This window comes from Lutra lutra, chromosome 1 (genome assembly GCF_902655055.1).
Source record: "Lutra lutra chromosome 1, mLutLut1.2, whole genome shotgun sequence".
Classification (NCBI taxonomy): Eukaryota; Metazoa; Chordata; class Mammalia; order Carnivora; family Mustelidae; genus Lutra; species Lutra lutra.
Genome location: NC_062278.1, coordinates 169086691 through 169113383, shown reverse-complemented (window position 1 = coordinate 169113383; position 26693 = coordinate 169086691). Strand labels below are relative to the sequence as shown.

Here is a 26693-nt window from a genome sequence, read left to right as displayed (position 1 = left end):
TTCAGCAGACAGGTGCCTGGGCTACTTCTGCAAGAAGCAGGTGGGAAGGGGTGCCTGGGTGGCACAGAGGGTTAAGCCTCTGCCTTCGGCTCAGGTCATGGTCTTAGGGTCCTGGGATCGAGCCCCACATCGGGCTCTCTGCTTGGCAGGGAGCCTGCTTCCCCCTCTCTCTCTGTCTGCCTCTCTGCCTGCTTGTGATCTCTCTCTCTCTCTGTCAAATAAATAAGTAAAATCTTAAAAAACAAACAAACAAACAAACAAACAAAAAAAGAAGCAGGTGGGGAAAGCAGCAGTTAGCTAAAATTCTGGGAAGTTTCATGCCCCCCTCTTGCTCGTGTGGCTCACTGCCTATCCTATCTTTGTGGGACCTTGTTGCAGGAGGACATCGATCTCAGGGAACTGGAAGACAAACACTGGCTCTGCAATGCTGGAGCAGATCGCCATGTCAGACAGGTGAGTGGGAGAAGGAGTCCACTCCCCAGCCCAGCTTCCATAGCTGAAGAGGTATAAAAAATGAGCCCTGCCCAGAGGAATCCTCTAATCAGGACAGAACACAAAGAGCCAAGCAACTAGGTAACAAGATCAGGCAGGACTGGGTTATATGCTAAATTATGAAGATAAAGACTGGACATGATGTAGAAGCTCCAAGAAAGGAGCAGTTACTCTGCACTGGAAAAGCCAACGAAGGCCACCTAGAGTATGTGAAACCTGCTTTGAGCCTGGACACATAGGTTGAATCTGGAGTTCAAGTGAGAGAGCACTGTAGAGAAGGCAATATGCTTGATGGGGAGAGGAAGGGGAGGTGGGAAGAGGTGGGATAGTAGAGGTGGAGGCACCAAGAAGATCATGAGTAGCAGTTAGGCTTGATATGAGCTAACACCCCAGCCTCAGAACACGTTCCCATCCCTTCCAGGTACAAGCTGTGGGTAGACACCTGCTCTGAGATGTTTGGTGGCCTGGACATCTGTGCTGTCAAAGCTGTACATGGCAAAGATGGGAAAGACTACATTTTTGAGGTAAGTCTGGCCCAAGGAGTATCTCAGTAAGAGACAACACCCGAGGCTAGAAGCCAGGCTCTTAGCTTGAGAACTATGTGGGTGACCCAAACTACCTTTAGATCAGAGTCTCTCAGGCCAGGGGATGGTTCCCAGACAACACGACCAATGGATGTGCATAGCGAAATACCTCCACCACCAGGGAGCTATTGTTTCCAACCAGCTAGGCTGACCCATGCTGGGTAAGAGTTGCCACATTTGGGTTCCTGGGGTCCTAGCCTAATGCTCTTCCCCTGGGAAGACTGTAGTGATTTACCATTTTTGGTCTCAGAAAATTGGATTTGGGAATCATTCAGTTTAATCTGCTCATTTTGCAGATGAGAAAACTAAGGCCTAATGCCATAAGCATGTGTTCAAGGCCATGGAGTGAATCAGTGTCTCAGCTTGGGCTAGATAGAGCTCAAGTTTCCTAGTTACAGGAGATTTTTTTTTTAAGATTTTATTTTAATTCCAGTTAGTTAATGTACAGCATTAATAGTAGTCTCAGGTATACAATGTAGTGATTCAACACTTGCATGCAACACTTGGGGTTCACTACAAGTGCACTCCTTAATCCCCATGCCCTTTTTAAACCATCCCCACACCCTGCCCTCTGGTGACCATCAGATTATTCTTTAGAGTTAAGGGTCTGTTTATTGATTTGCTTCTCTCTTTTTTTCCCCTTTGTTCCTACATTTCTTAAATTTACACAGGAGTGACATCATATAGTATTTTTCTCTGACTGACTTATTTCACTTCTGTCATACTTCGTAGCTTCATTCATAACCTTGCAAATGGTAAGATATTCCATTTTTATGGCTGAGTAATATTAATATACATATATATATACTATATAATCTATATATATGCCCACACACCACTTTGTCTTTAATATAAATGTGAATCTATTTCAGGGTTTTCTATACTGTTCTACTGATCTATGTATCTATTTTTATGACAGTACCGTACTATGTTGATCACTACACTTTTGTTTTGTTTTATTTCTTTTCAGTGTTCCAGAATTCATCGTTTATGCACCACACCCAGTGCTCCATGCAATACGTGTCCTCCATAATACCCACCACCAGGCACAGGGGATTCTTCTTAGCATCTCTCTGAGCCTTGGAGATACTTTACTCAGCCTGGTCCTCTAACACAATTTGCTGACTCCCTTTCCCCATATTAAAGGGAAAGTCGGTAGCAATATGATTCCTTCACTCATATTCCTGCCCAGTCTTACTGGGAGCAGGAAAGGCTCCTTGCCAGGAGTTGGTGGTATTGGCAAAAGATTAGTGTCAGGAACCCAAAGTGGGCTTCAGAATCTACTCCATGATCTACTTGGCACATAGCATTCTAAATAATCTTACCCCTTCTCTCAGTGGGACTCCGTTTTCTCATCCATAAATGAAAGTTGGATTACAGAGTCTGTGATCCTAGTTAGCCAGCTAACCACTTCCTAACGGAGGAAAACAGTTACCTGGACTTTGAGGTACAGGAAGAATCAGGATGGTGGTGAAAAGGGAAGGCATCCCAGGTCATGAGCAAAAGCAGAAACCTAGTTGTTTAAAGGGCAGACTGTGTGGAGATAAAAACTGCATGGGTGAAAAGTCTCAGAGATGAAAACTGGCTACTCCTAACTAGAGAGTTAAGGGAATGACCTCTGTATTCCTGCTTTCCCTGCCTACAAATCTCTAAGCCCTTGCTGTCTCCCTTTCCCTACCACCTTCAGCCACGAATCTTGTACACTCTACTGAGCCCTGGCCTAGGTGAAGTCTGGGGGGAAGAGCCAAAGCAAAAGTTTGCTGAAGGGGGAGACTAAGGTCCTAATTCTGCACAGGAACATGCTTCTAACTGAAGACAAGAACACCGGTTTCATCCCCAATCTGTCTCTGATGCCTTAAGTTCTATTCATTCTGAAAGTCTATACCAGGCCTTTGATTTTTCCAGCCCCTTTCCTAACCTGGGCTACATCTTCTACCAGGTCATGGACTGCAGTATGCCACTGATTGGTGAACACCAGGTGGAGGACAGACAACTTATCACTGAACTAGTCATTAGCAAGATGAACCAGCTGCTGTCCAGGACCCCTGTCCTGTCCCCTCAGAGACCCTTAACCACCCAGCAGCCACAGGTAAGCAGCGGGAAGAGATAGGAGACCCAAGAACCATTCCCAAGCCCACTGCTATAGACTGTGGTGGCTCCAGGATAGAGGAGCCTTCTCAGCAGTCTGCAGTATCAGCTATGGAACTGTCCAGTTCTATAGATCCAGTACTTACTGGATCTCTTCTCTCTGAACTTGAAGTCTCTGGGGAACCAGAGCCCATTTCTCTTGGGATACTCCCACTTTTAAATGGGAAGTCTCTGAGGAAGGGCTGGGTCAGACCTCTTACCAGCTGTTCACTGTCTGTGAGGGGTCTGCTACATTTGTGGAGAAAGAAGGGTGTTTATCAGAAATCTGCTGGCTTAGAGAGAAGAAAGGGTCAGGTCCCTCATTCTGGAAGAGAATGATGAGGTAAAACTCAAATTAGAAGTCTGCTTTCGTTCCTAAGAGAGAGGAAGTTTTCTTCAGTTGACTATGGTGTGTGACTCATGTCCAGTCACATTCACAGTGGCAGTATCCCAGATGCCAAGTCTGGTAGGAAATCCACATTGAAGTTTTTGTGTCTCAGGCCCTGTGGCTCTAGAATAGGCCAAAGAAAGGCAGGGGTCGAACGTCTTAAGTCCCATCTAGGAGATATCTCACTTGGCAAAAATGTCCCCCAACTTTCTTCTCACTGAATTTTTGCATAATGAAGTGGTAAGAGCTTGGGACAAAGAATCCAAGAACTGAGTCCTAGTCTAGCTGTTCTCCCCTAAACAGCTGTGTGACTTTGGGGGGAAATTACTACCTTTTCTAGGCCTCAAGTTTAATTAATTCCTTGAACATAAAAATCTCTCAGAAATCTTTTTTTCAAAATCGCACTTCAAACAGTTAAGGAGATAGAATAGAATGGTGATTGCAGAGTGTGGACTTTGAAAAGAAAACTACCAAAGTTTGAATCCTGGACGCTCCATTTTATTGGCTTTGTGACCTTGGATAAAGTACTTATATGTGGCTCAGCAGAGATGACAATGGCACCCCTCTCCTAGGGTTATTGTGAGAATTAAATGAAGAACCCAAAATATAGTATGTATATATAGTGTATCATAAATGCTCAAAAAGGTTGCCTGTTGTTATTAAGTAACTAAGCAGCCTCAGGGCTTAGGTTCCCTACAACCTCTGGCTTCAAGATCTTCACTCCCTTTTCTAAAGATCACTGCCTTGCTGCGATTATACTACAACCTCAGAAGCCAAGTAATTGGAGTCTGGAAATCCTTTAGTAAGATAGAAGAAAAGGCGTGGGGAGGGAAAAAGAGTACAAACCAGCCTGGATTATGGTATAGAAGCAAATTGTTCTTATCATTTGAATGTCACAGAATCATAGCATAGGAGCATAGTTGATATTCATAATAATGGACCTGAACCATAAAGAACAGCTTTAAAAAAAAAAAAAAGGATTTTATTTATTTATTTGACACAGAGAGAAAGAGAGAGATCACAAGTAGGCAGAGAGAGAGGGGGTAAGCAGGCTCCCCGCTGAGCAGAGAGCCCGACATGGGGCTCAATCCCAGGACCCTGAGACCATGACATGAGCCGAAGGCAGAGGCTTTAACCCACCGAGCCACCCAGGCACCCCAAGAAACAGCTTTATTTAAGTCAGTATTCCACATGTTGTTTAAGAAAACTAGTAATATAATGTATAAGAACTATTTCTGTAGAAATGACTAAAATAGGGGTGCCTGGATGGATTAGTTAGTTTAGTGTCTGACTCTTGATTTCTTTTGTTTTTTTAAGATTTTATTTGAGATCTTATTTAAGATTTTATTTGACAGAGATCACAAGTAGACAGAGAGGCAGGCAGGGGTATGGTGGGGGGGAAGCAGGCTCCCCGCCAAGCAGAGAACCCAATGTGGGGCTGAATCCCAGAACCCTGGGATCATGACCTGAGCCGAAGGCAGAGGCTTTAACCCACCGAGCCACCCAGGCACCCCCTGACTCTTGATTTCGGCTCAGGTCATGATCCTGGGGTCTTGGGGAATCTGCTTTAGGATTCTCTTCCTCCATCTGTCTTTCTTCCCTCCCCCACCCCGAAATCAATAAATAAATCTTTTTTTCTTTTCTTTTCTTTTTTTTTTTTTTTAAGAAATGACTAAAATAAGACTGTGTGACAATTGGTAAGTCATTTCTTTCTCTGGATCTCAGTTTCTTCACCTATGATATAAAATAGATCTAAATACCTTTTGAGCTCTGAAAATTTCTTTGAGTAGAATACTTCCATCCCTACTCATGCTAGATAAATGGGAGCTCCTGGGCTAGTAGACTTACTTTGGGCATCCAAGTTGAGAGTAGCCCCCTGCTATGGGATGCTATCATACATTAGCTCGTATGGGTGTTTTGTACCTTCTGTAGCTGGCTCACATGTGTCAAAGCTCCGGGCAAGTACAAGAATCTGTTTCTGTACATCAGGAATGTTAGTCACCAGAGAATTATAGTAGGGTAATTAAGAGAACAAAAAGTAATTGCTTGTTAGAGATATAAGCCCATTATTTAAATGTTGTACTTAACAAGAGGTGCTAAAAAAAGATTTTCCTGGTTAAAAAAATATCAGACCTATGGTTAGATTTCATGATTTTGTAAAGCTTAGGGATTAGCAGATTGTTGCTTGTCCCTGCCCTAGAGGAAGAGTGATAGCCCTTTTCTTTCCTTTAACCCTGAGAAATACAGAGAACATCTGGTTGCCCCTTAATGAATTTATGACAGAGTAAGACAGCCCAATGCTACCCAGGCGAAATAAACAAAAATAGGTTGTTCTGGGATTCTGTGAGGATCCCTTAAGTACTTTTATAAATAGAAGTGTGCACAAAACTTTCTTGGCCTTCTACAGGGAAGTCATTTTGAACTAGAATGCAGAGGAGACCTGAATTCAGCCTTGTCCTTACCACTGATCAAGTGACCTTGGGTAGATATCTTCCTGTTTCTGTGTCTCAGTATTTTCATATGTAAAATGAAGGACTGAACAAAAAAAACTACTAAAATGTCTTCTAGCAATGAAATTTAGATTATACAGAAATGATATCTGAAACATAAAAGTTCAGTAACAAAGAAATCACCAAAAAAACAACCCCCCACCGAAAGCGTTAGCTTTTCTTTGGGACAGTCCCCTTACTTTGCAAGCATTACATAGTGCAACTTAAATATTCTCAAGAAAAATCTAGAATGTATCCGAATCAGGCCAAGAAACATAGTAAGGAATGAGCTCTCCTAAATATAGGAGCTCCTGCAACAATCCCTTGTAGTAAAGTCAGACTGACTCAAGGATAAGCTTTTCTCTGCTCAGGATCACATTCAAAACTACAACACGATATTGTGGAAAGCACACTGTACTGGGAGTCAGAATACTCATGGTTATTCTTACTCAGTCATAACATTATGTGACCTCGGGTAAGTCATTCCCTATCTCTAGACCTCTGGTTCCTCACTTACAGAATTAAGTTGAATCAGATGATATCTAGATCCCTTTTATTTCTAAGGTCACACGAAACCTGGTCTGCCCAATTGTGAAGTCTGAGAGTACAGTCCTCTACAAGACTGTCCTCACTCCTGACATGAACAGGAAGTTCAGAGAGTTCTTAAGAATTTTCTGGAAAGACTCACATAATTTACCTCACATAAAATTACTCACATAATTTTACTCACATAAAATACCTTAAGCCATTATACTCACAGGTACATTTTAGGAAAGGATACAGATCAAAAATAAAGGAAGAAGCACAGGGCAGAGTCTGGGAGTGTTCCAAACATGAAGATTCCATTGTCCTAACCTCCCAGCATCCATATGTAACAGTACACATGGTGCCAATCAGGGAAGCTCATCTGAGATTCAATGTTCACAGTTTTTATTGGCTTTCATGTCATAGGCATGCTTGATTGATCACCTCCTTGAAATTGGTCTCCAGCACCCCCATCCATGAAAGTCAGGTTAATACCATGTGGCCCCAGGGACCACTGTGAGTCACCTCATCAGCTTATATTATCTCGTGTGGTCTGAGGGCCTCTCACCCACAAAGAAAAGACACTCCTATTACTCAGGAAATTCTAAGAATTTAGACTTACCTCCCAGGAGTTGGGGAGAAAAGGCCAGATTTCTCTTTGGGCAAGGCCAGATTCTTTACTATATACATGATTAAATCAATTTAGCAAATGTCTCTTAAATACTTTTAGCCCTTTGTACGCAAGGCCCTATTTCGACTGTGTTTCTGCAGACTAGCACAGGTTAGCTTAATGTATGTGCTTAAAATTAGTTTAGTAGACTTAGGGCTACAGTGATGAATGAGATACAATCTCTGTCCAAAAATTGTTTATATTCTAAATTTAAATCATGCCTGAATTCACAGAGTCATCACCATTCATCAGACGATACCTTCTTGTATTCTCTGTTAGTTTCTTCCTGAACCTTGCGCTTTGACCCCAGACCATCCTAAAGACAGGAAGTATACCACAGTCTGTCACATTTGGCAGAATGCTGCAACTTGGGCTTGAGGTCATGACTCTACTGATCATATTTCTCCCTCCCATTTCTCCCTGATGATAGCCCATTTCCACTAGTTATGATTGAGGAGACATTTCAGTCATCCTGGCTCCAGGGCCGTAGAGCTGTCAGACTAGATTACTTCCATATTTCCACTATTACATCTGCCAGTTTATCTGGATCTTAAGCCACATGAATCTCTTCTAAGCCACCCTCCACAGGTGATCTGGGTCCCACCTTCTTTTTGCTCTCACATTATCCCTCTCTTCTCCATCACTGATTTCTTCTTTTCGAGAAGATTATCACATCCATCCACAAACATCTCCCATTTAGAATAATAAAGTAAAAGCCAATCCCACTGAAATTGCTCTTGTCAAAGTGACTCCATGTCATCTAGTTCTCATCTTCATTTTCCCATGTTCTTATCTTGCATGATTTCTCAGTAGCCTTGATGTAGTTCCCCTACACTCTCTCCTTCTTGAAACATTTTCCTTTCTATGCCTCAGTGATTCTGTTCTTGCCTGGTTTTAATTCCGCCTCATTGGTTTCTTCTCACGTCCTTTGCTGGCTCCTCCACTTCTGCTAAATCTCCACATGTCAGTGCCTTAGAACTTGGTCTATGTACTTTCCTTGGTGGTCTGAACTAACCCATACCTATCTCCTGCCCTGACCACTCCTTGAACTCCAGATTCACACTTCTAATTCTTGCTTGACATCTTTATTTACATGTCTAAAGGCATCCTAATATAACATGGCCAAAGCAGAACTCTTTTTTTTCCCCTGTAAATTTTTGACTTCCTTTCAGTTTTCCCCAAGCAATTCATGTAGGCCCCTACCTGCCTCTTTGCCTTCCTACCATCCTAGCTCTTTCTCACTGGTAAGGGCCTTTATATGTGCCGTATCCTCTGTCTGAGATGCTCTTCCCCTTGTTTTTGCATGGCTGGCTCCTTCCTGACAGTATAACTGAAATTTCCTCAACCATCTAATCCAAAGTTTCCATCTAATTACTGACTACCACCCCTGCTTCTTTAATTTTCTGCATAGCACTTACTAACAGCTTAAGTCATTCCCATCTGTTTCTTTCTTTGGCTCTTCCAGTAGAATGTAAGCATCTGAAGAGTATGGGGTCTCTTCACTGCTATATCTCTAGGGTCTGCAGAGTAGCTAGCACCTAGTAGCCATTGAATACATCATGGATATACTAAGAAGGGTGCAGTCAGTCATCAGGAGGAGAGTTAAACAGCAATAACAAAACTATGTCTTCCTGCTTTTTATTATGATCTTGTGATAGGAATTCTATGCAAATGACAGTGATTAAAATAGTCCTTCTACACAGACAAACTACTGCCCTTCTCCTCCCCTAGATATGGCATTGCAGTACATATTGTTGAATGAGTTACCAGATGGAATAATTGTCTTTAAAAGCCCTTGCAGCATATTGGAGTTGGTGTTGGGAATCCTATGAGCAATTTTGGTAGTGTACAAATGGAAGGGATACAAACCAAAGGGTATTACCTGGTTCTCAGCCAGAACTCTGCATGGTGCACTGAGACCTTAGCTGCTGTCACTAAGTCACATTCCATTCCTCACAATCAAGCCCCTCTTGCTGGCTCCTTTCTTCTGTGGCTTTGGCAGCTCAGACTGAAAGAGCTTCTGGCCCGAGTCACAAGTCCTAAGAGCTATTCCTTGCCCAGTATTCTCGGTCAAGACCAGGATAGACCATGACTAGTCATTTATCTACCTTTCTCTTTCTCCCTCTCTCTTCTTGCCTGCAGCTCCACCCTTACAGCTTTCATTTCTCTCACTCTAGAAGAGGCCCTTAGTGTTAGGTGAGGGGGAGATTAGTAGAGGGTACACCTTGCCTTATTGTCAGCCAGTCCCCTAGCCTGAGATGGATTAATTATACAAAACAAAGAGCAAAGTCATTGAGGTGGGCCCAGGCTAACTGCTTGCCCAGTTCAAAGGGGTAGGGATGGGGGCTGTAAGAGGCACTGGATATGTAGCTGAAAGTAGGAAGGTGAGTCGCAAAGCCTTATCTGGCTAATGACAACTTAGTCTCAGCCTAGGTGGACTGCCAGCTTTGGAGCTGCCCTAAGAGTTGGTCAGGGCAAGTTACTCCATCAGCTCTGAAGTGCTTCAGGGAGACTGTTCTCAAGGTGGCAGTGACACCTGGTGGCCAGTGATGGCCAAAGCCTCCAGGCTATATACCTTTGAAACCTCCCTACAGGCCCTGCTCTCCCATCCCCCACACACCTTGGGGTCTGTCTTCTGGGATCTGAGCTGGGCCTTATAACTACTAGGGCTCTAGGGTGGTGTATGCTGCTCCTGAGACTCTCGGGAATCAGGGAGAGAACTTCAGGTAGACAAAGCTTTTAAGTCATACCCATAGAGGTGGCATCCTGGTGCTCTCCTTTGTGTGGCTAATCTTTTTTCATTTCCCATTACACTGTTTCCGTTTTTGTTATTTTCCTATAAAGTCTTCCAGAGTCAAAGGGCTAAATTGCTAATGCAGGGATTTCAGACACTAACAAACTTTCTATTTGGCTTGTGGGTTATACCCATGAGAAGTGATTCTAAGTAATTCTAAGTATTACACATGTGATGTCCAGGAGGAAGACAAGCCTCTTCCCCTACCTTGACAGGTCAGATCACACCTACAATATTGTTTCCAGTCTGAGGGTCACAGGACAAGGACAACCTCTAACTCTAACTGCAATGTGCTCAGAGGAAAGAACCAGGAGGCTGAGGCATTTGGCAAATCTTTGAGTAAAAGTTAAAGGAGCTCCAGTTGAATAGCAATAGCTTCAAGAAGCCCGAGTTATTACCTTTAGCTCTCTCGTGGCTGTCCTGAGAGAAGACTGATGCCAAAAGGCAAACCTGCTAGAAGACAGGAGTAAACTCTAAAACTAGGAGAGGAAATGGCTACTCTGAGAAGTAGTGTGTGGCTGCCATATCATCGCTGATGTTCATTCAGGTGCAAGATAAGCCCCTAAAAGGTGGGCTGGGGGCTAGGGCTATTGGAGCAGGTAACTTAAAATATCCTTCCAGATCTAAGATGCTGTGTGCTAGCCACAGGCCTGGAAAGGGCAGTGATATTACCAGAATTGAAGGATTGAGGTCCATAAACTGGTAACCTCTGACCTCTGGTGGGACATTCTACCAGTCCTTTTTACTGGTTCTCTGGACTGAAGAGATACTCAAAACATTTCCAGATAGATCTTTGCAGATGCAGAGGCTTGAAAAGATGAAGTCTCTTGAGTACAGGACACCAAGATTGAGAAGGGATTTCACTGGGGTCTAAAGTGCCATGTAGTTAAGGAAGGGACACAACTCAGATCCCAAACGTGGGACTAAGAAGGACTCACATAGCTTAGAAGAAGTAAATTTAGGACAAATGAAAGGCCTTCCTGCTTCCCACAGCAGGATTGGCTTTAGGGAATTTGTTCCCCAGTGAGTGTAAGCTGAAAATGTGAGGAGATTTGAGGCAGGTTCAGATAAAGTCACTAGTGACCAGATCCCTTAACAGACTATTAAGGGAAACTGACTATTTTGGGGATGTCTTAACTTTTAAGGGACATCTTTAATCACTTGAAACTGACATTCTGACCTCGGGTGACCTGGCCCTTAGTGCCCCCATAGGTCTCATGGACTGCCCCCATGGGACACTTCTTATGTCCTTAGGAAATCACTGATTATGGGAGGGCCTCAATCCAGAAGATGAGCTCTGCCCTCAGAGTAGCAATTGCCCTCATGATAGGAGGAGGAAGAGGAGGAACTCATCCCTGGGAATGTTTTTAACCTTTCAGAGGAAGAAAGGTGGGCACTGGTAACTGCTGGAATGATCTCAGAAAAATCCCAAGGTGCCAGAAAACATGCTGTCCCCTTTGCTCTGACTGAACCTACAACCTCCCGACCACATTCCTTCCTGCTGCCTCATTCCCCCTGGGGTCCTAGACCGGGGGAGTGAAGCCTGGGGGAGCTGATCAGAATAGCTCTGTGGCGTGTCCAGCAAGGAGCTTGGCCTGGCCTCTTTCCTGGGGCCAGACCCTGAGACCCTTTCCCAATTTCCTGTCTCAGATATGCTGAGCAAGCACAGGCCTTCCTCCTTGGTGGGGGCAGCTGGGCTCGGGCCAACAACTCTCAAAAGTTGAGTCACTTAGTGTCTTTCCTTCCTCAGCTTTCCATCCTGCTGGGACCTCAGATAGGAGCTCCTGTCTCCCAGTTTGTCTGCTGAAAACCACAGGATAGTAAATTAAAAGTGCCTTTGACAAAACCCCACAAACCCTCATCCACGGGCTTGGTGTCTCTCCTAGACAAGTGATTTCCTGTCCATTCACCTCAAGAGCTAATATTTATTGTTCCAAAATGACTCTTCTGCATCTTCAAGGACCTCACTGGAACAAGTCAGTGATATACAGAGAGCATTGTATAACCCAGCCCAGAATCCCCTACATACTGACCTACTATGTACCAGATGACAGGAAGCCACCCAACAGTACTTTCTACATTAATGCATTAAATTCTAGAGCTTCATTAGAGCTGCATTCCTTTGGATTGATATTTATTATTATCAAAATAATAATAATGATGTTCACTTATATCATTGCTTTGCCTAGCACTGTACAGTTTACAAAGCACAGACATTACTTTGAACCTCACCATCCTTACATAATATGGTTTGGGCTGGTATATCTATCTCCATTTCATACTTTAGCAAAGAGAATACAGATGACTTGTCCAAAGTCATACAATGTATAAGCAGGAGAGTGGAATCTTCTGTGATCTACAATACTATGCACTATGCCTTTTCATGTCCCCACCAGAGCACTGGGGAAGGTAAAAATGGAGAAAGCTGGGCCTTTGTGACCTTGTGTAAGGTAAACCCAACTGCTAAACCTGCCAACCTAGAGGAGTTTCTGAGTTACACCTACCTTTTCTGCCTCCCTGACTACTCAGATTGCTAAAACCCAGTGGGTTCAGCAAAGTGGGATACCAACCCAACCAGCTTTGATGGAAAGCAGTAGCACATTCTACTTGCCAAGCCTTTGCCTACAGACACCTCTGCTCAGGCCCAATAGCCCTGGGTCTTGCTGGGCTCAAGACTCTGCAGCTAAGAAGGGCTTATCTCCTATCTCAGACATCTAAAGAACTGAAAAGTGCATGGAAGAATTAATGGAAACCCAGAACCAGAGGGCCTGTAGAAGTCCTCTGCCTGTAAATTCGTGACCTCCTCCATAGCATCTCTGACCGGAGTTTGTCATGGCCCTCCTTAAATACCTCTAAGGCCAGGAGACTAAGAACCTCACTACTACCCAAGTCAGTTCTTGACCTTGATCAGATCTACATTTGACTAACTTTGATCTTCAACTCAGTCCCAGCTTCCATGATTACCTCGCTTAATCATTCCAACTGGTGTGCTTGAGGACCTGAGACTCATAAATTAAGTAACATTCCCAAAGTTACATGAGGAAAGGTGTCATTTCCATACTTCTCACCATCCTGTCTGTTCCAGGTACCCACTTTTTCCCCATGTACCCATTTTAATTCCACCAGTGTCCCCCTTAAAGAAACACCCAGAACTGGTTGCAGTGCTGTCTTGTGAGGCTTATCAGCTGAAAGAGCATAGGACCTGAGCAATCCCCTCCTTGAGACACTGAAGGCCCTCTAGCTGCATCAAATTTTTGGCAGCAGCATTGTCATTCTATAAAGCCACAATTGTTTGGTTTTTTTCCCCTGTGCTGCTGTAAAGTCCGTTTATTCCCCCCTTCTTTTTTGGGTGCAGCTGAGAACAAGCATTGGACAACATATTACTACCTGTTTGAGTCAGCTCAACTTCCTGAGGAAAACTGCAGCTCAGTCTGGCCGTGGGCTCCTGCTGTGGGCTGGCTATAGGCCAGACTTTGGCAGTGACGCCAGAGTGGCCAGACTTCCGTGGAATTCAGCATCTCAGGCAGTTCTTGGTGACCAGAGACAGATCCCATGGTAGCCAAACCCCAGGGGAATAGCCCTCAGCCCCAACAGATGGATGGCTTGTGGGTGGAGCTAGAGAGTCTTAGTCTAGCAACAGACAGTCCTAAGGGACTCTTCCCCTACCCCTCATAGTCCCTGGGAAGTCTTCAGTGCGCAACCTCTGTGGAGCCAGGAAAGGGTGAAGCTCCCTAGGCATCAGACAAGGGTGGCCAAGGCATATTCCCAGGATCCCGCTCAAAGGACTGCCTCTGGGAGCTCTTCCTCTGAAGCTTTAGGAAGGGAACTTTTGGGCTCAGTTCATCCATGTCTTATTTATATATTTCTGAGGCTGAGGAGAGCCAGAGCCAGCCTTCCTTGGTTTGATTACCCCTGTCAGCTCATCCAATGAGTATCTGGAGTTCTACTGTTAGAGCTTAATCTATGAGATTGTAAAGGGTTCCCCCCACCCTCGGAATCATAAATTGTCAGGATAGAAGGAACCATAGTGTTCACCTAATCTTTCTCATATTTCTCTACATATTCTCTACAATATCTTTGTCCTAATTCTCTAGCCCCTGCATGGACACACTCATCTCCCAAGATAGCCTCTACCACTAATTTTACTATAGAAAGTTCTTCCCGTAACTAAAATTCTGCCTTTCTGGAGCTTTTGCCCATTGGCCCTGGTTCTACTCTCTTGTTATGTGGTCTTCTATAACCCTATCTAAAAAATAACAATTCTTTTGGAGGAGTACATCTTAAGTTGTTCCTGACCAATGTCTAGGGTAATTGGCAGCCATCAGTGGTATGGGGAGAGGCCCCAGGAAAGGAGACTGTCAAGAGCCAGTCTAATGACTCCACAAACTGTATGAATTTTGTTGTCTTTCATCTGAGTATCCTTCTCAGGCAATGAGAAACCATAACACTGATAGCTTGACAGGGAGACCAGAGGAGGCTTTACTATCACAACTAAATAAAGTTCTCTGAAGCCTAGGAATAGAACACTTTAGGGGGTATTCCATCAGGGGAGTAAGACTTGGGTAACAACAGAGTTTCAGAGGAAATTCCTCATCAGTATCACTGTCATCTGTTGCATTTTACTTAGCACCTACTGGGGCCAGATGCTTATAGATATCTAGATAGATGAATAGATAGGCAATCTCACTTCACATCACAGAAACCTTGTGAAAAGAGGTGGGTACAGAGGGGCAAAATAACTTGCCCAAGGTCATAAAGCTAGTAAATGGCAGATCTGGATTGAATCCAAGGTCTTCCCAGCCCAAAGGCCCAAATTCCTCAGTCACTCTGTTGCCCAATCTTAAAGACTTGCTGCTGGAGACCTAGGAAGCTGTGTATGTTTATGTGGTTGAGGATGAATTTGATGCCCAGTCTTAGCATGTCAGAAGCCCAGGTAGAAAGGCCACCCTGTTATCTGTGTACCCATTATCAAACACTACATCTTGGCCCCAGACTTCACCAGTTGGCAGCCAGGTCAAGAGAAAGAAGAGAGCACAGTGGGAAAGAACTCTTAGGCCTAAAGTGTCCCTGGGGTAGGCAGTCTTGATGGAAGCAATTTCTGCTTCTTTGAGCTTGTTTTAACTTTACCTTCTGCATCTAATATACAAGCTCATATAGCAGGCCTCAAGTTTAATTCCCTAACCTGAGCATTTTCAGAGCTGCTCCCTGGAGTTGATACCAAATACAATATGGTTTAACTTCTATGATTTAATGACATTTCTCTCTCCTAAAGACTTAAACTCTAGTCCTTTTTGGATTTTCACCATTATTGTACTACATGTTCATTTATTTAATAAGCGTTTATTTAGGACTTCTTATATACTTAGCCCCGTGCTTGATAGTGTTGGTAAAATGATGATACATCCTGAATTTTCCAAAATATTCCTAATTCCAACTGTTTTAACTTTTTAAATAAATAGTTCCTATTCCAGGTCATATATCTCTATTTTTTTTTTTTTTTTTGAGAACAAGTTTGTTAGGAATTCATGAGAAGATGAAGACATATCATCTGTTCCCTGAAGGATCTGTCAGTCTTCTTGGAAGCTTCATCCCAGTCTTTAAGATAAGAACACAGCACTGTGAAGACTCTTCAGTAGTATGAGACTTCTAAGTGCTGTTTCAGGCTTTCAGAGAAGAGATCACAGTCAAAAGGGGCAGTCAAAAGGGAAGATTTCATGGATGAAGTAGAAAGTGACTTAGACGTCTGGGATGTGTTGGAAAGGATTGGTAAAACAGGTGAAAATGTATTTCTGGAGAGTAACATGGTGTTGCCTCACCTAGATAATAAAGAGTGAGGGGTTGGGCCTGGAGGGAGCAGGTGTGTTTAGGACATGAGTGAGAGAGAAGGCTAGGAAGGTCAATTTCAACCATGCTGAATCAAGTTTTAGATGTCAGCTTGAGGGATATGGTTGTCATCCTGTTGGCAATGGGAAGAAAATGGGAGCATCAGGTTGCCTAACCTCACAGCTCAGCTGCATCAGCCTCTACTGTGTAACCCTGGGCAAATTACCTGACTTAGTTGGGCCTCAGTTTCTTTGTCTAAAGATTAGGGATGTTGATAATAATAGCATCTACCTCATAGAGGTCTTATGAGGTTTGCAATACTTCATCAAAGTGTCAATCATGTTACCTGGCACATATGTAGTGTTAGCTATAAGTTATTAGAGCACTAAAGTGACACAATTAGGGAAGGAATGTAGGAGGACACTACTAAGTAGGCACAGAGAGGATAGATTGGAGAGAGAGGAGACTAAAGCATGAGGAGACTATTCTATTAGTAGTATAGTATAGTACTGTAGTATACTATAATAGTAGTAGTAGTAATCTAAGCAGAATAGTAATAATGCTATAATAATACTATAGTAATCTAAGTAGTAGTCTAAGTAGTATATAGTACAGGCTTGACCAGCAATTGTCAGGAGAAGGTGATGAATCTTAGATGTTGAGAGGGAAAAATTGACAGGTCTTTCTGCTAACTGGATGGTGTGGTCTCTAGCTGGTGTGTTGGGTGTGGGTATTTCAGAGTCAGAGCTCAGACCAAGCACCGTGACATTGCTTGGAAGAGGGAGAGGGGAAGTGTTGGTGTGCTTGCTGTGATCCATGAAAGAGTGGGGATTGTAGGTAGAACAGTGCCCTCTGATGTGGTGGCACTTAGGACATTTCAAAGGTCCCCTGCCTCCTACTGCCCTAATTCCTTTTAGTAGGAAAGTTTTAGGCAATGTTGTTAAAGACTAGGACACTGGAGAGGGTAACACTTCAGCTCTCCTTGAGTGAGCTGAAAACAGGCTTTTGTAGGCAGGAGAGGAGATTGATGGTCAGAATGGAAGGCCCATAGGAAATGGGGAACTGGAGAAAGAGTTTTCATGTGGGAGTACGGCTGAGGGGTACGTCACGAGGGAGAGAAGCACTGAAAAAGGAAGTGTGAGAATGCTGAAGACATGCTTAACCCATTTCACAGCCTTGCCCCTGCAACTCCCTCTGTGACATCACCATTGACACACTTGGCAACCCTTGGGCTTTATAGAACATTTCCCTTGTACTGAATTTAAGCTCCAAATGTTCACTGCCTTTAATTCAAATGTTAGACAAACTGAAGTCACATGAATCTTTGATCCTGTCAGGGCATAATCAGATGATAGCTGGGAGGAGAGGAAGCATGGGAGTGGAACCATGTTGTTAGATAAAATGTAATTATGCTATTTGAGAAGGAAAAACAGCTTGGCCTTGAACACTTTTACAAGCATTAACATCTTACTCTTTCCCTCTGGGGAAGGGGGCTTTGGGGGAAACAAGTGCCCCCTTCCCTCAAGTCCTTCCCTGTGGGAGTTCCATGATAGCCCAAAGAGTGGATCTGACTCCAGAGCCAGCCCCAGAGCTAATCCTACCCCAGAGTTAACTCCATAAGAGAAGTGAGGCAAGTCTGGACTTATCACCTGGTCTAGCCCCTGCTCTTGGGGCCCCTGGAGTCACCTAAAGCCCAACCACCCTCTGGAGTTGGGTATTGATCTTCCCTTTCCTTCAGAAATCCAGGACTATGAGTATGATGGGGAACTAGACAGCAGGTAGCCACCAGAGAAGAAACCAGTTGCTCTTAGAAGACTCAAAGCTTCTAGACAGACTAAGTGTTAGAGGGAAGAAATGAAAAGGGGGATTATGGGGTCTCAGACACTGCCTATCAGTGTGGACTAAGCCCCAGATAGCCGAGACCTGTGCTCCAGCAACATCTCAGAGGTTGAGAACACCTCTGAGGTGTTTCTGGAACAGCAGAAGCCTCTAGGCCAGATCCCATGGTCCCCATCAGTTCCCATTGCACACGTGCCATGAAGCCACGGGGTTTCTCTTTGAAATCTGTTCGGAGTTTTGTTTTTATCTCTTTTGCATTTTGTTTTCCAGAGTGGAACACTTAAGGATCCGGACTTGAGCAAGACCCCACCTCAGCGGCCAGCCCCCCAAGGTTGTTTACAGTATATTCTCGACTGTAATGGCATTGCAGTAGGGCCAAAACAAGTCCAAGCTTCTTAAAGTGATTGGTAGTTCATTTTTCAAAGCAGAAATTTTAAGCCAAAAACAAACAAGGGAAGAAAGGAAAGCGGGGAGGGGAGCAACAGACCCTCCCATTGGTGCCGTTTCTGCGTTCTTTCAATGCTGACTGGACTGTGTTTTCCTATGCAGTGTCAGCTCCTCTGTCTGGTTGTTTACCTGTTCCTGTTCGTGCTTGTAATGCTCACTTACGTTTCTCTGTATAACTTGTGATTCCAGGGCTGTTTGTCAACAGTGTACAAAAGAATTGTGCCTCTCCCAAATCTAGCGTGACTCTATCTTCTGGGTGGTTTGATAGTATTTTTTAAAGTATTACATAATGTGGGGTGAAATAGGACTGGGGGGATGGACAGGGAGAAACAAAGACCACAAAAATAAAACCCAACTCCTCTCCTCCCCCTACCCCCAGGCTCCGATTAAGTCACCCCCCCCACCCCTGCTTACCTCCATGAGTGTGCTTGGGATCTTCAGTGAATTGTGCTTTTTGCTTCCTTTCTGCATGACTAGGGTAAATAGATAGAAGTTTAAGAGATTTTTCAAGGTCTAATTTCCATACTTCATCCATTGAATCTGAAGGCATCCACCTTTTTTCCCTTTGCTAAAATTTGGTGCAGTTTGAGTTTATGTGAATAGGCTGGCTGTGCCTGTAGAGCTCTTGTGTTTTTAGTGATGACATGAAATATAAAGAACAAGCTATTTCCAGGAATGTGTTCTGTATTTGACATCCCAGTGTACCTTATTTTTTATTATTAACTAATTAGCTATGAGATTAGACAAAAAAAAAAAAAATGGGGCCGCTGATGTGCAATATCAAAGTGAACATGTGAGTATTATCTGTGTGTTGATCTCAGTCCCCCAAGTTGTTTCTTCTTTGTTGCTGTTTCTGAATTGGCCATATTATGCACTTCTCTGGAACTGAGGCTGCTTTGTATTCCCCAAAGCCTGACCTATGTACAGAGATGATTCTTTAGCAATTTTGGACATAGGATGCAGGAAACTACTGAAAGTCTGAGAAGGAGTTGACCATTCTGCTCTTGGCTTCTCCCTAGGCAATCATGAGACCAAATCAGAAATGTCCCATTTCACAGAGGGATATACTGCTTACAGAACTCTGAGGTGGACTCCTGCTTTCATTTTCAGCTGTTACAAGAGCCCTCTGAAGGCCAGAGAATGAGGGGCTTTATCTTTCCTCGGAAGAACTGTCTCTGATTTTAGCTTGTGTGTGTTTGGGACAGAGTCTCCACAGCCATGTGGCTATTGAAGAAAGCTCACCAGTTTGTCTTCTTTCCTCTGACATGCAGTTACTGGGCAATGATGAGACAGTTAATTAAAGCCTCGGCTTCAGTGCCTCATCTTGCCATCTCCTAGCCATACTGGGATGGGCACTGAGTGGTCTCTAGCACTGTGGCCCATGGGAGTTCATGCCAGCAGTTTGGATTTTAAAGAAGTGCTTCTAGCTCTACTATTACATTCCTCTCACTTCCATTCTGATATGTTACCGTTCTGGATTCCAGGTCTGAGGAATAAATAGTGTTGATAGTATGGTGTATGTGTCAAGGGCATGTGCCCTAGTTTCTCTGTCGGCTGCTGGCAAATTCTGAGGCTACAGGGAAATGCACTGAGTGTGAGTGTTCTCATCTGTGATCCCTCCCTTAGATGGTGATGGTGGTCGGTCTGTTGTAAATATATACATATATGCATTTATGCACTTCCAGGTGGGTTGCATAAGAATCAGGTCCTTAAATACCTCCCAATCTGATGAAATGGTAGAAAGGAATAGAGCAACATTTCCCAGAATGGAGGAATACATTTTCATTTTTTATTTTTATTTTTTTGTCCAAGTGGTGAGCTGAAGGTGGTGTTGCTTCTCTGCATGTTATCAGTGTGAACATCCAGGTGCTTTTCATGTGACATTTGTGAGCCACAAATACAAAGTTGCCATTTGAATTCAGTCAGGCTCCAGGGTGGTGTTAGCCAGTTTCTCAGGTGGGGGAGAAACTGATTAGGGCTCCTACTGCCAAATACAAGCAGGCAGTGTGACCTGACTATCATGTGCCCTCAGGCAGCATGCTAAGGGCCAACTCTGTGGCCTGGGGGACATCCATGTCACAGTATAGGATTGCTGTTCAGGTGTTTTGTATCCATTTCTTTTCTGATGTTGTCCCCTTTTTTTGTACCAATCCAGCTGGGAAAACCTCAGCCAATGCTGGAAGTGTGATTTAAGTACCTCTCTTTTGTGACTCTCTTGTACAGCTTAATGTGCAATAAAGGAAAAGTTATATCTGTCTTCAGTGTTAAGTTGTAAAGTTTCTGGCTATTCAAGCATCTCTGTACAAGTGGGAAAGAACTCAGGTTCCTGGTCTAAGATGCAGAGCCATCAACCTGCTGTACTTTACAAGAAAAGGCTGATACAGATGAAGCCAGACTTTGGAAGAGGCAAAAACTGGCTAACGTGAAAGATACTGATCTGTCGTCTTCATCTTTACTGGTTATCTGATTTGAACTTGGAACTTCAAGTTTTCAATCCAAAATTCCATTTATGTATTTATGTAAAACTAACTCCAGTATTCATTGTTCATTGATACAGTGGAGCCCATGCCATGTAGCAGGGAGATGGGCTGATAATCTTGGGTGCATAGTGGTGTAGATGGATAATTCTGCCTCTGCAGAGGGTATAGGTACTCTGGTGTTTCTAGGATATTAAGTTACAACACAACTCCTAGCTGCTCTTGGATTTCTATAAGCCTACTCCTTCCAGCTGGCTCATGAATGTGGACACTGAGAGTGAGACATGAGAAATTGGATCTCTCAGGCCAATTATGCATCATTTCCACTAGTCAGTATGCACTGATGAGGACATCTTTTGAATTTTACTAAGTCAAAAGATGACTAAGGAACCACACCCCATCTAAGCAAAATCTGAGCAATCAGGTATCATACTTACTGCCTGACAACTCCCAGAGGAAGGAAGCGCACTGGATGGTTTTCTGTCTCCTGCTGAGAGAATGGTGTCCTGGTCCTTTGGGGGGTGGGGTGGAGGTGAGGGACTGCTTCTTTCTTTCTGCTGTCTTTTGTACCCACAACATCTCCAGGGGAGAATAGAACTTGGATTTCTGGAGTTCACCACACACACCAGAGAGGGAGTAGAGCCCCCCGAGGATGGTACTACGAGACAATAGAGCACATGGAAACAGAAGATCCCCCTAGTCATGTGCTTGAGTTAATGTTAAAATGAAGCCCTGGTGGGGTGGGGCATGGCAATCAGGCATGTGCTGGTCAGGAGCCGGACATGGCCCAAGTTCTGTAAAAACAATGCAAATCTATGATCATTAATGATCATAAAGCACACAATACTTTTTAAAGAACTTTCTTGTCCATTAACATCTTTGAAACACTACTTCTTGAAAAACAACTAAGACTCGGGATTACTTTTTCATAGTTTTATGGTTATAATCACCAAGGCCCAGAGAAGTTTGCTGACTTGCTTGGAGTCACTGAATGACTATCTTGACTTTGTGACTCCCAGACCTGTGCTTCCACTGCCTTGTACTGCATCTATAGTGTGGAACTTGAGACCTCCTAGTAAACCATGAGGCAGGTTACCCTCTACCTGAGAAACCTCTGGGGAAGTGGGGTGGGGTCCCTCTGGTCTAGGGGGCCTTCTGTAAAAGAGCTTGCTTCTGATCAGGGGCACTCATCCCATGGTTTCTTCCTTGTCCTCCTGACTTCCGATGTGCCTGAGGTGCTGTGTCTCTGAGGAGGAGCAAGTAGTGGCAGATGTATGAGGGAAACCAGGGGCTGGCTCTGGAGCCTGACAGAGCCTCGGGTGGCTTCTTGTAACGGAGCTTATCCTTTTGGTGATTAACTAACCTCACCCTTTAAGACATAGATTCTAATAAGGAAACCCTTTGATATGGTTAAATTATGAAGTTTTTCTTGTACTGAACCTAGGGGGCCCTGGGCAACCCCAAGGAATGCAGCCCCCAGGCAAGGTGATGCCTCCACGCCGGCCTCCCCCTGGACCATCACTACCACCTTCCTCCTCTTCCTCCTCCTCCTCTTCTTCCTCCAACACCCACGGAGATGCACCCTCCAGCAGCAGCTCCCTGGCAGAGGCCCAGCCACCCCCGGCTGCTCCACCACAGAAGCCCCAGCCTCACCCACAGCTCAAGTAAGAGACAACTCAGCAGCTCCTTCCCCTCCCTTCTTCCTGCCCCTCCTCACAGGCCTTAGGCTCCAGAGCTGCTAGAAAGCACCTTCAATCAGGCTTTCTTCTACAGATATTTTTGTGGAGCTTTTTTGGATTTTGGTTTTGGGTTTTTTGGTTTTGTTTTGGGTTTTTTGGTCTTTTTTTGTTGTTGTTTTTTGTTTTGCTTTGTTTTGTTTTGTTTTGGTTGGGAGCATTGTTGGGGGTTGATTAAGGAGGGTAGAAAATAAGGAAGTGAAAGTCCAAGGTCTAGCTAGAAGCTCAAACCCTTTCTTCCTGGGGAATGCCAATAAGGCAGAGTCACTGCCCCTTTCCTATTCTTATATTAGCTAAGGGTTCTTTCTTTCTTTCTTTCTTTCTTTCTTTCTTTCTTTCTTTCTTTCTTCCTTCCTTCCTTCCTTCCTTCCTTCCTTCCTTCCTTCCTTCCTTTCTTCTTTCTTTCTTTTAATCCTATCTCCCACTCTTTTTTCCATTCCTTTTCTGTGTGTGTGTGTGTGTGTGTGTGTGTGTGTTTCTCCCTCTCAAAATTAAAAAAAAAAAAAAAAAAAATCTTCTTTCCTGCCTCTGACTCACAGTTTAGGGTGTGCAATCAGCAAGGCTGCCCAGAAGGGAAAGAAGGAGAAGGCGTTAAATCCATTTCAACTTGTTACCTTCTGCTTTGTCAGAAGGAGGTCAGTTTCTGGTATGGTCATCAGAGGAGGGCCCCAGATAGATACCCAGAGGAACTCCATCTTCTTGGGCTTCCTCACTCCCTAGAAGCCCCCACCACACTGTCCTGCTTCAGAGGAAGAACTGAGGGCCACTGGAAAACAGTAAAGCTGTACTTGGGATGGACAGCACCTGGATGTGGATGGTGGTCCGTTCTACCCTCTCCCCTAGAACTAGAGATGCCTCTCTCCACCGTCCCCAAACAGACCTCTGTCATCACTGTAAGCAGAGACAGCTATAGCCTTTCAGGGGTGGGAGTGACCCATCAGTGCTTCTCAGAGTGAGGTGATGGGCATCTTCAGGGAGGGAGAAAAGGAGGCCACTTAGACATGGTCTAGTCATTGTTTAGATGAGTAAACTGCTCAAAGAGATTTGACTAATTTTCTTTCCCAAAACCACTCTGCTAGTTAGTGGCAGAGCCAGGATTCAGGCTCGGGCAGTCCAGATGACCACTTTCTCTGGGTCTTCCAGCCCATGTGGCTGGAGGGGCATCACCCACTCCTGCTCCCCAGCTCTGGCCAGTGGCACATTTCACATCTCACCTGACCTATAACTTCCCCTCAATCCAATTGTTTTCTGCCGCTGACTTAAAATCTCTCCTGCCTTCTCATTAGCTGCCACTGGCCCCAGTCTGAGAGCAGATCTTCAGGTTACCATTGCCTTTGGGCTGAAGTTGTTGAATAGAGCCGTCATCTGGCAACAATCAGGAGGCTTATATCCAGTGCCCTTGGCTGTGCTTGCAGAGGGGGCCCTCCCTACCAAAGGCCAGCATGTTGGGGCCCATCGCCAACCCTAATGAAAGGCAGGGTTTCTGTTCACAGTCACTACAGGAGAGAAACTGCTCACACTCCTGTAGAGGGGAGTTTTGGGGGCTGCATCCCGAATGTAGGGAAGGGTTGGGAGCCCTAAGACATCAGGAGAAGATTTCTACAGCCAGAAACTATCAGGAAAGTGACACAGTGAAAGTCAAGAAGACATAGCAGACTACTGGAGATGCCAGACCTTATTCTCTTCTCAAGTACTTGGCTTGGCCTCCCCTCAACCTTCTTGACTTCAGTTTTTCTCTCTGAATCCCTAGTCTTTCAGGGGGAAATCTGGTTCCTAAAATATGTGTGATTTGGGTTTTTAATTAGAAAACTGCTTGATGTCCTTGTGTGTACCAGATACCTATCTCGTTTGCCCCTGAATACCCTGAACTGCACAGACCTCATATTAGAGCTCCTTTGAGGAAGGCTACAAAGAATGGTCATGTCCATTTTAAGAGGAAGTAACTTGAGGCCTTGGTTTATTCCAAGTTTATTTGGAATCAGAGAAAAAAAGCAGAGTATAAAGGCCTGAAAAGGCCTGGGGAGAGTATTTTACCAAACATCTGCACATCACAAATGAGAAACCAAGACCCAGAGAAGCACAAGAATGAGTGAAGGGCAGATCCAAGACTTTACCCAGGTTTTCTGATGCTGGCTTTACCACTTGACAATCAATGGAAAAGAGAGTACAAAGAGCCTATGGTCCCCTGGTTGCTATATTTCATCAGAAGGAAAGGGTGTGAGAGTCCTAGATTCTTACTTACTAAGTTGGGACCTCTGAAATGTAGCCTGTGGGCCATTTAGTTTAGCTTAAGTATAAGAAACAGCCTTTGAGTCACTCCTCCTCCTTTCCCTTTTCTCTTTTTTCCCTTCTCCCTCTTTCTCTTCTCTTTTTCCCCTTCTCCTTCTCTCCCACACTGCCCCCATCCTTTCCTATCTTAACAGCACTGAAGGTGAGGATAATAGCACAGGGGCCTCCCTGGGTCCTGGCAGTACTCCATTACTGACTTTCTCCTCCATCACCCTGGTCTCCCTGGGGTGGGAGTGGGGGTTCGGTTGTATATCCTCATGTCACCCTCTTTCCCTGCCTCACTGGGAACACCCCCTCTCATGTTCTTTCTGGTTTTTATCTTCAAGCAAGTCGCAGTCCCTGACAAATGCCTTCAGCTTCTCTGAGTCCTCCTTCTTCCGGTCTTCAGCCAATGAGGATGAAGCCAAAGCGGAGACCATCCGGAGCTTGAGGAAGTCCTTTGCCAGCCTCTTTTCAGATTAGCTCTCCAGATACTCGGGGCGGGGTGGGGGGAGGGCACCTAGCCCAACCGGGAAACTTATCTGAGACATTTACCAATAGTCAGCCACTCTTGGTGATATCCCAAGACCTTGACGTGTGTGTTCCCTTCCTTTGCTCTGTTTTGCTAAGTGATATTGTGCAGCTCAGAAAAGACCATGTGAAAGTCTCAGGGCAGGTGCCTAACCAGCAAGGAACACCTGATATCAGAGAGAATAGAGCTGCTTTCCTGTAGTTCTGAGAGTTTCCTCTGAGGTCATTGTTAGCTGTGAGTGTAGTGGCCTTATTGTGATAGTGCCCTCATGTCTTATTCTTCTTCATAAAACCAGGATTCCTTCACTGAGGACTCTTGGTAGCTTACCCTAGCTCAGAGGCAGTGCTAAGCATGCCCCCGCTTTAGTCAGTGCTGCCTGTTTGGGGAGCATATACTTACCCCAAAATGCTCTTGGCTCTAAGTGTTAGGAACCTATCCACACTTGGATCTCTTGTCATACCTGTTTAGCTGTTTAAAAGACACCTGTGCAGCACAAGAGATTCCTCTACTACTATCATGGTAAAGCACCTTTAGTCTGTCGATACTGGAGAGAACAAGGATCTGCAGTCCCCCTGCTCCACGTTTTCTCTTCTCTGGAGAGTTCTTATGTGCGTGCTGCAGTGATCTCGAGCTCTGAAGCTGCACTGTAGAGAATGCATGCCACTGTAACAGCAGTATGCCAAGTTTTGTGTTCATCTCCAAATAAATGTTAAGACCTTTGGTGTAATAAAAGCAGCAGCATTAACCAGCATTTGATTCAGCCATGAGGTCTCCCCTAGGCCACCCTTTTGGCTGAGAGAGTATATGTGAAGCATATGTGTGTGCTTGCAAGTGTAGGGAAGGGAAATGTCTAGGAGAGTGACGCTGTTTGTGCCAGTATGCTTGGGAATGTGTTTATGTGTGAGTGGCTATTTGCAAGTGGTTGAGAGTACGGCTATCCTTTAGATGTCACTTATGTTGGGCCTCTTGACATCTCCCGGTGAATGCTTCCTGCAGGACAACTGAATTTCCTTTGGTGACTCAGCATTTCTACCAATTTTACTGAATTTGTAGACTTTCTAATAAGCATAACACCCTTGATCCTGTGGCAGCCAAGTTAGACCTACTTGTCTGGTCCATCAGTCTCCTCAGCTAAAGCCACATGAGGGTGCCAATGAAGCTGGACCCACCTGCTCTGATGAGTGGCATCTCACAAGCCTGGCCTTAGGCATCCTAAAAAGGTCTGTGATTGAGGGTGGGCTCCAAGGGACTTTGCTGTGGCTTCTGCACAGCTCACACAAGAGTAGGTTCCCAAAGACCACAAGTCCTGTGAAGATAAGCACCACATCTGTGCTAATAAATGGAAACCAGTGTATTTTTTAAAAAGATTTTATTTATTCATTTGACAGAGAGAGACAGCAAGAGAGGGAACACAAGCAGGGGGAGTGGGAGAGGGAGAAGCGGGCCTCCTGCCAATCAGGGAGCCCAATGCAGGGCTCAATCCCAGGACCCTGGGATCATGA

General features: G+C 44.6%; 1 protein-coding gene across 1 annotated transcript in view; it reads left to right on the top strand.

Moving 5' to 3' along the window:
* Window positions 1-26222, top strand: part of SYN2 (synapsin II) — a 186759-nt gene extending 160537 nt beyond the window's left edge. Inside the window, exons 8-13 of the mRNA XM_047744488.1 lie at window positions 379-453; window positions 914-1016; window positions 3016-3165; window positions 18002-18062; window positions 22100-22319; window positions 25007-26222. Coding sequence (XP_047600444.1) covers window positions 379-453; window positions 914-1016; window positions 3016-3165; window positions 18002-18062; window positions 22100-22319; window positions 25007-25142 — 745 coding nt within the window. The 3' untranslated portion in view covers window positions 25143-26222. The remainder of the gene's footprint in view (window positions 1-378; window positions 454-913; window positions 1017-3015; window positions 3166-18001; window positions 18063-22099; window positions 22320-25006) is intronic.
* The last annotated feature ends 471 nt before the right edge of the window (window positions 26223-26693 follow it).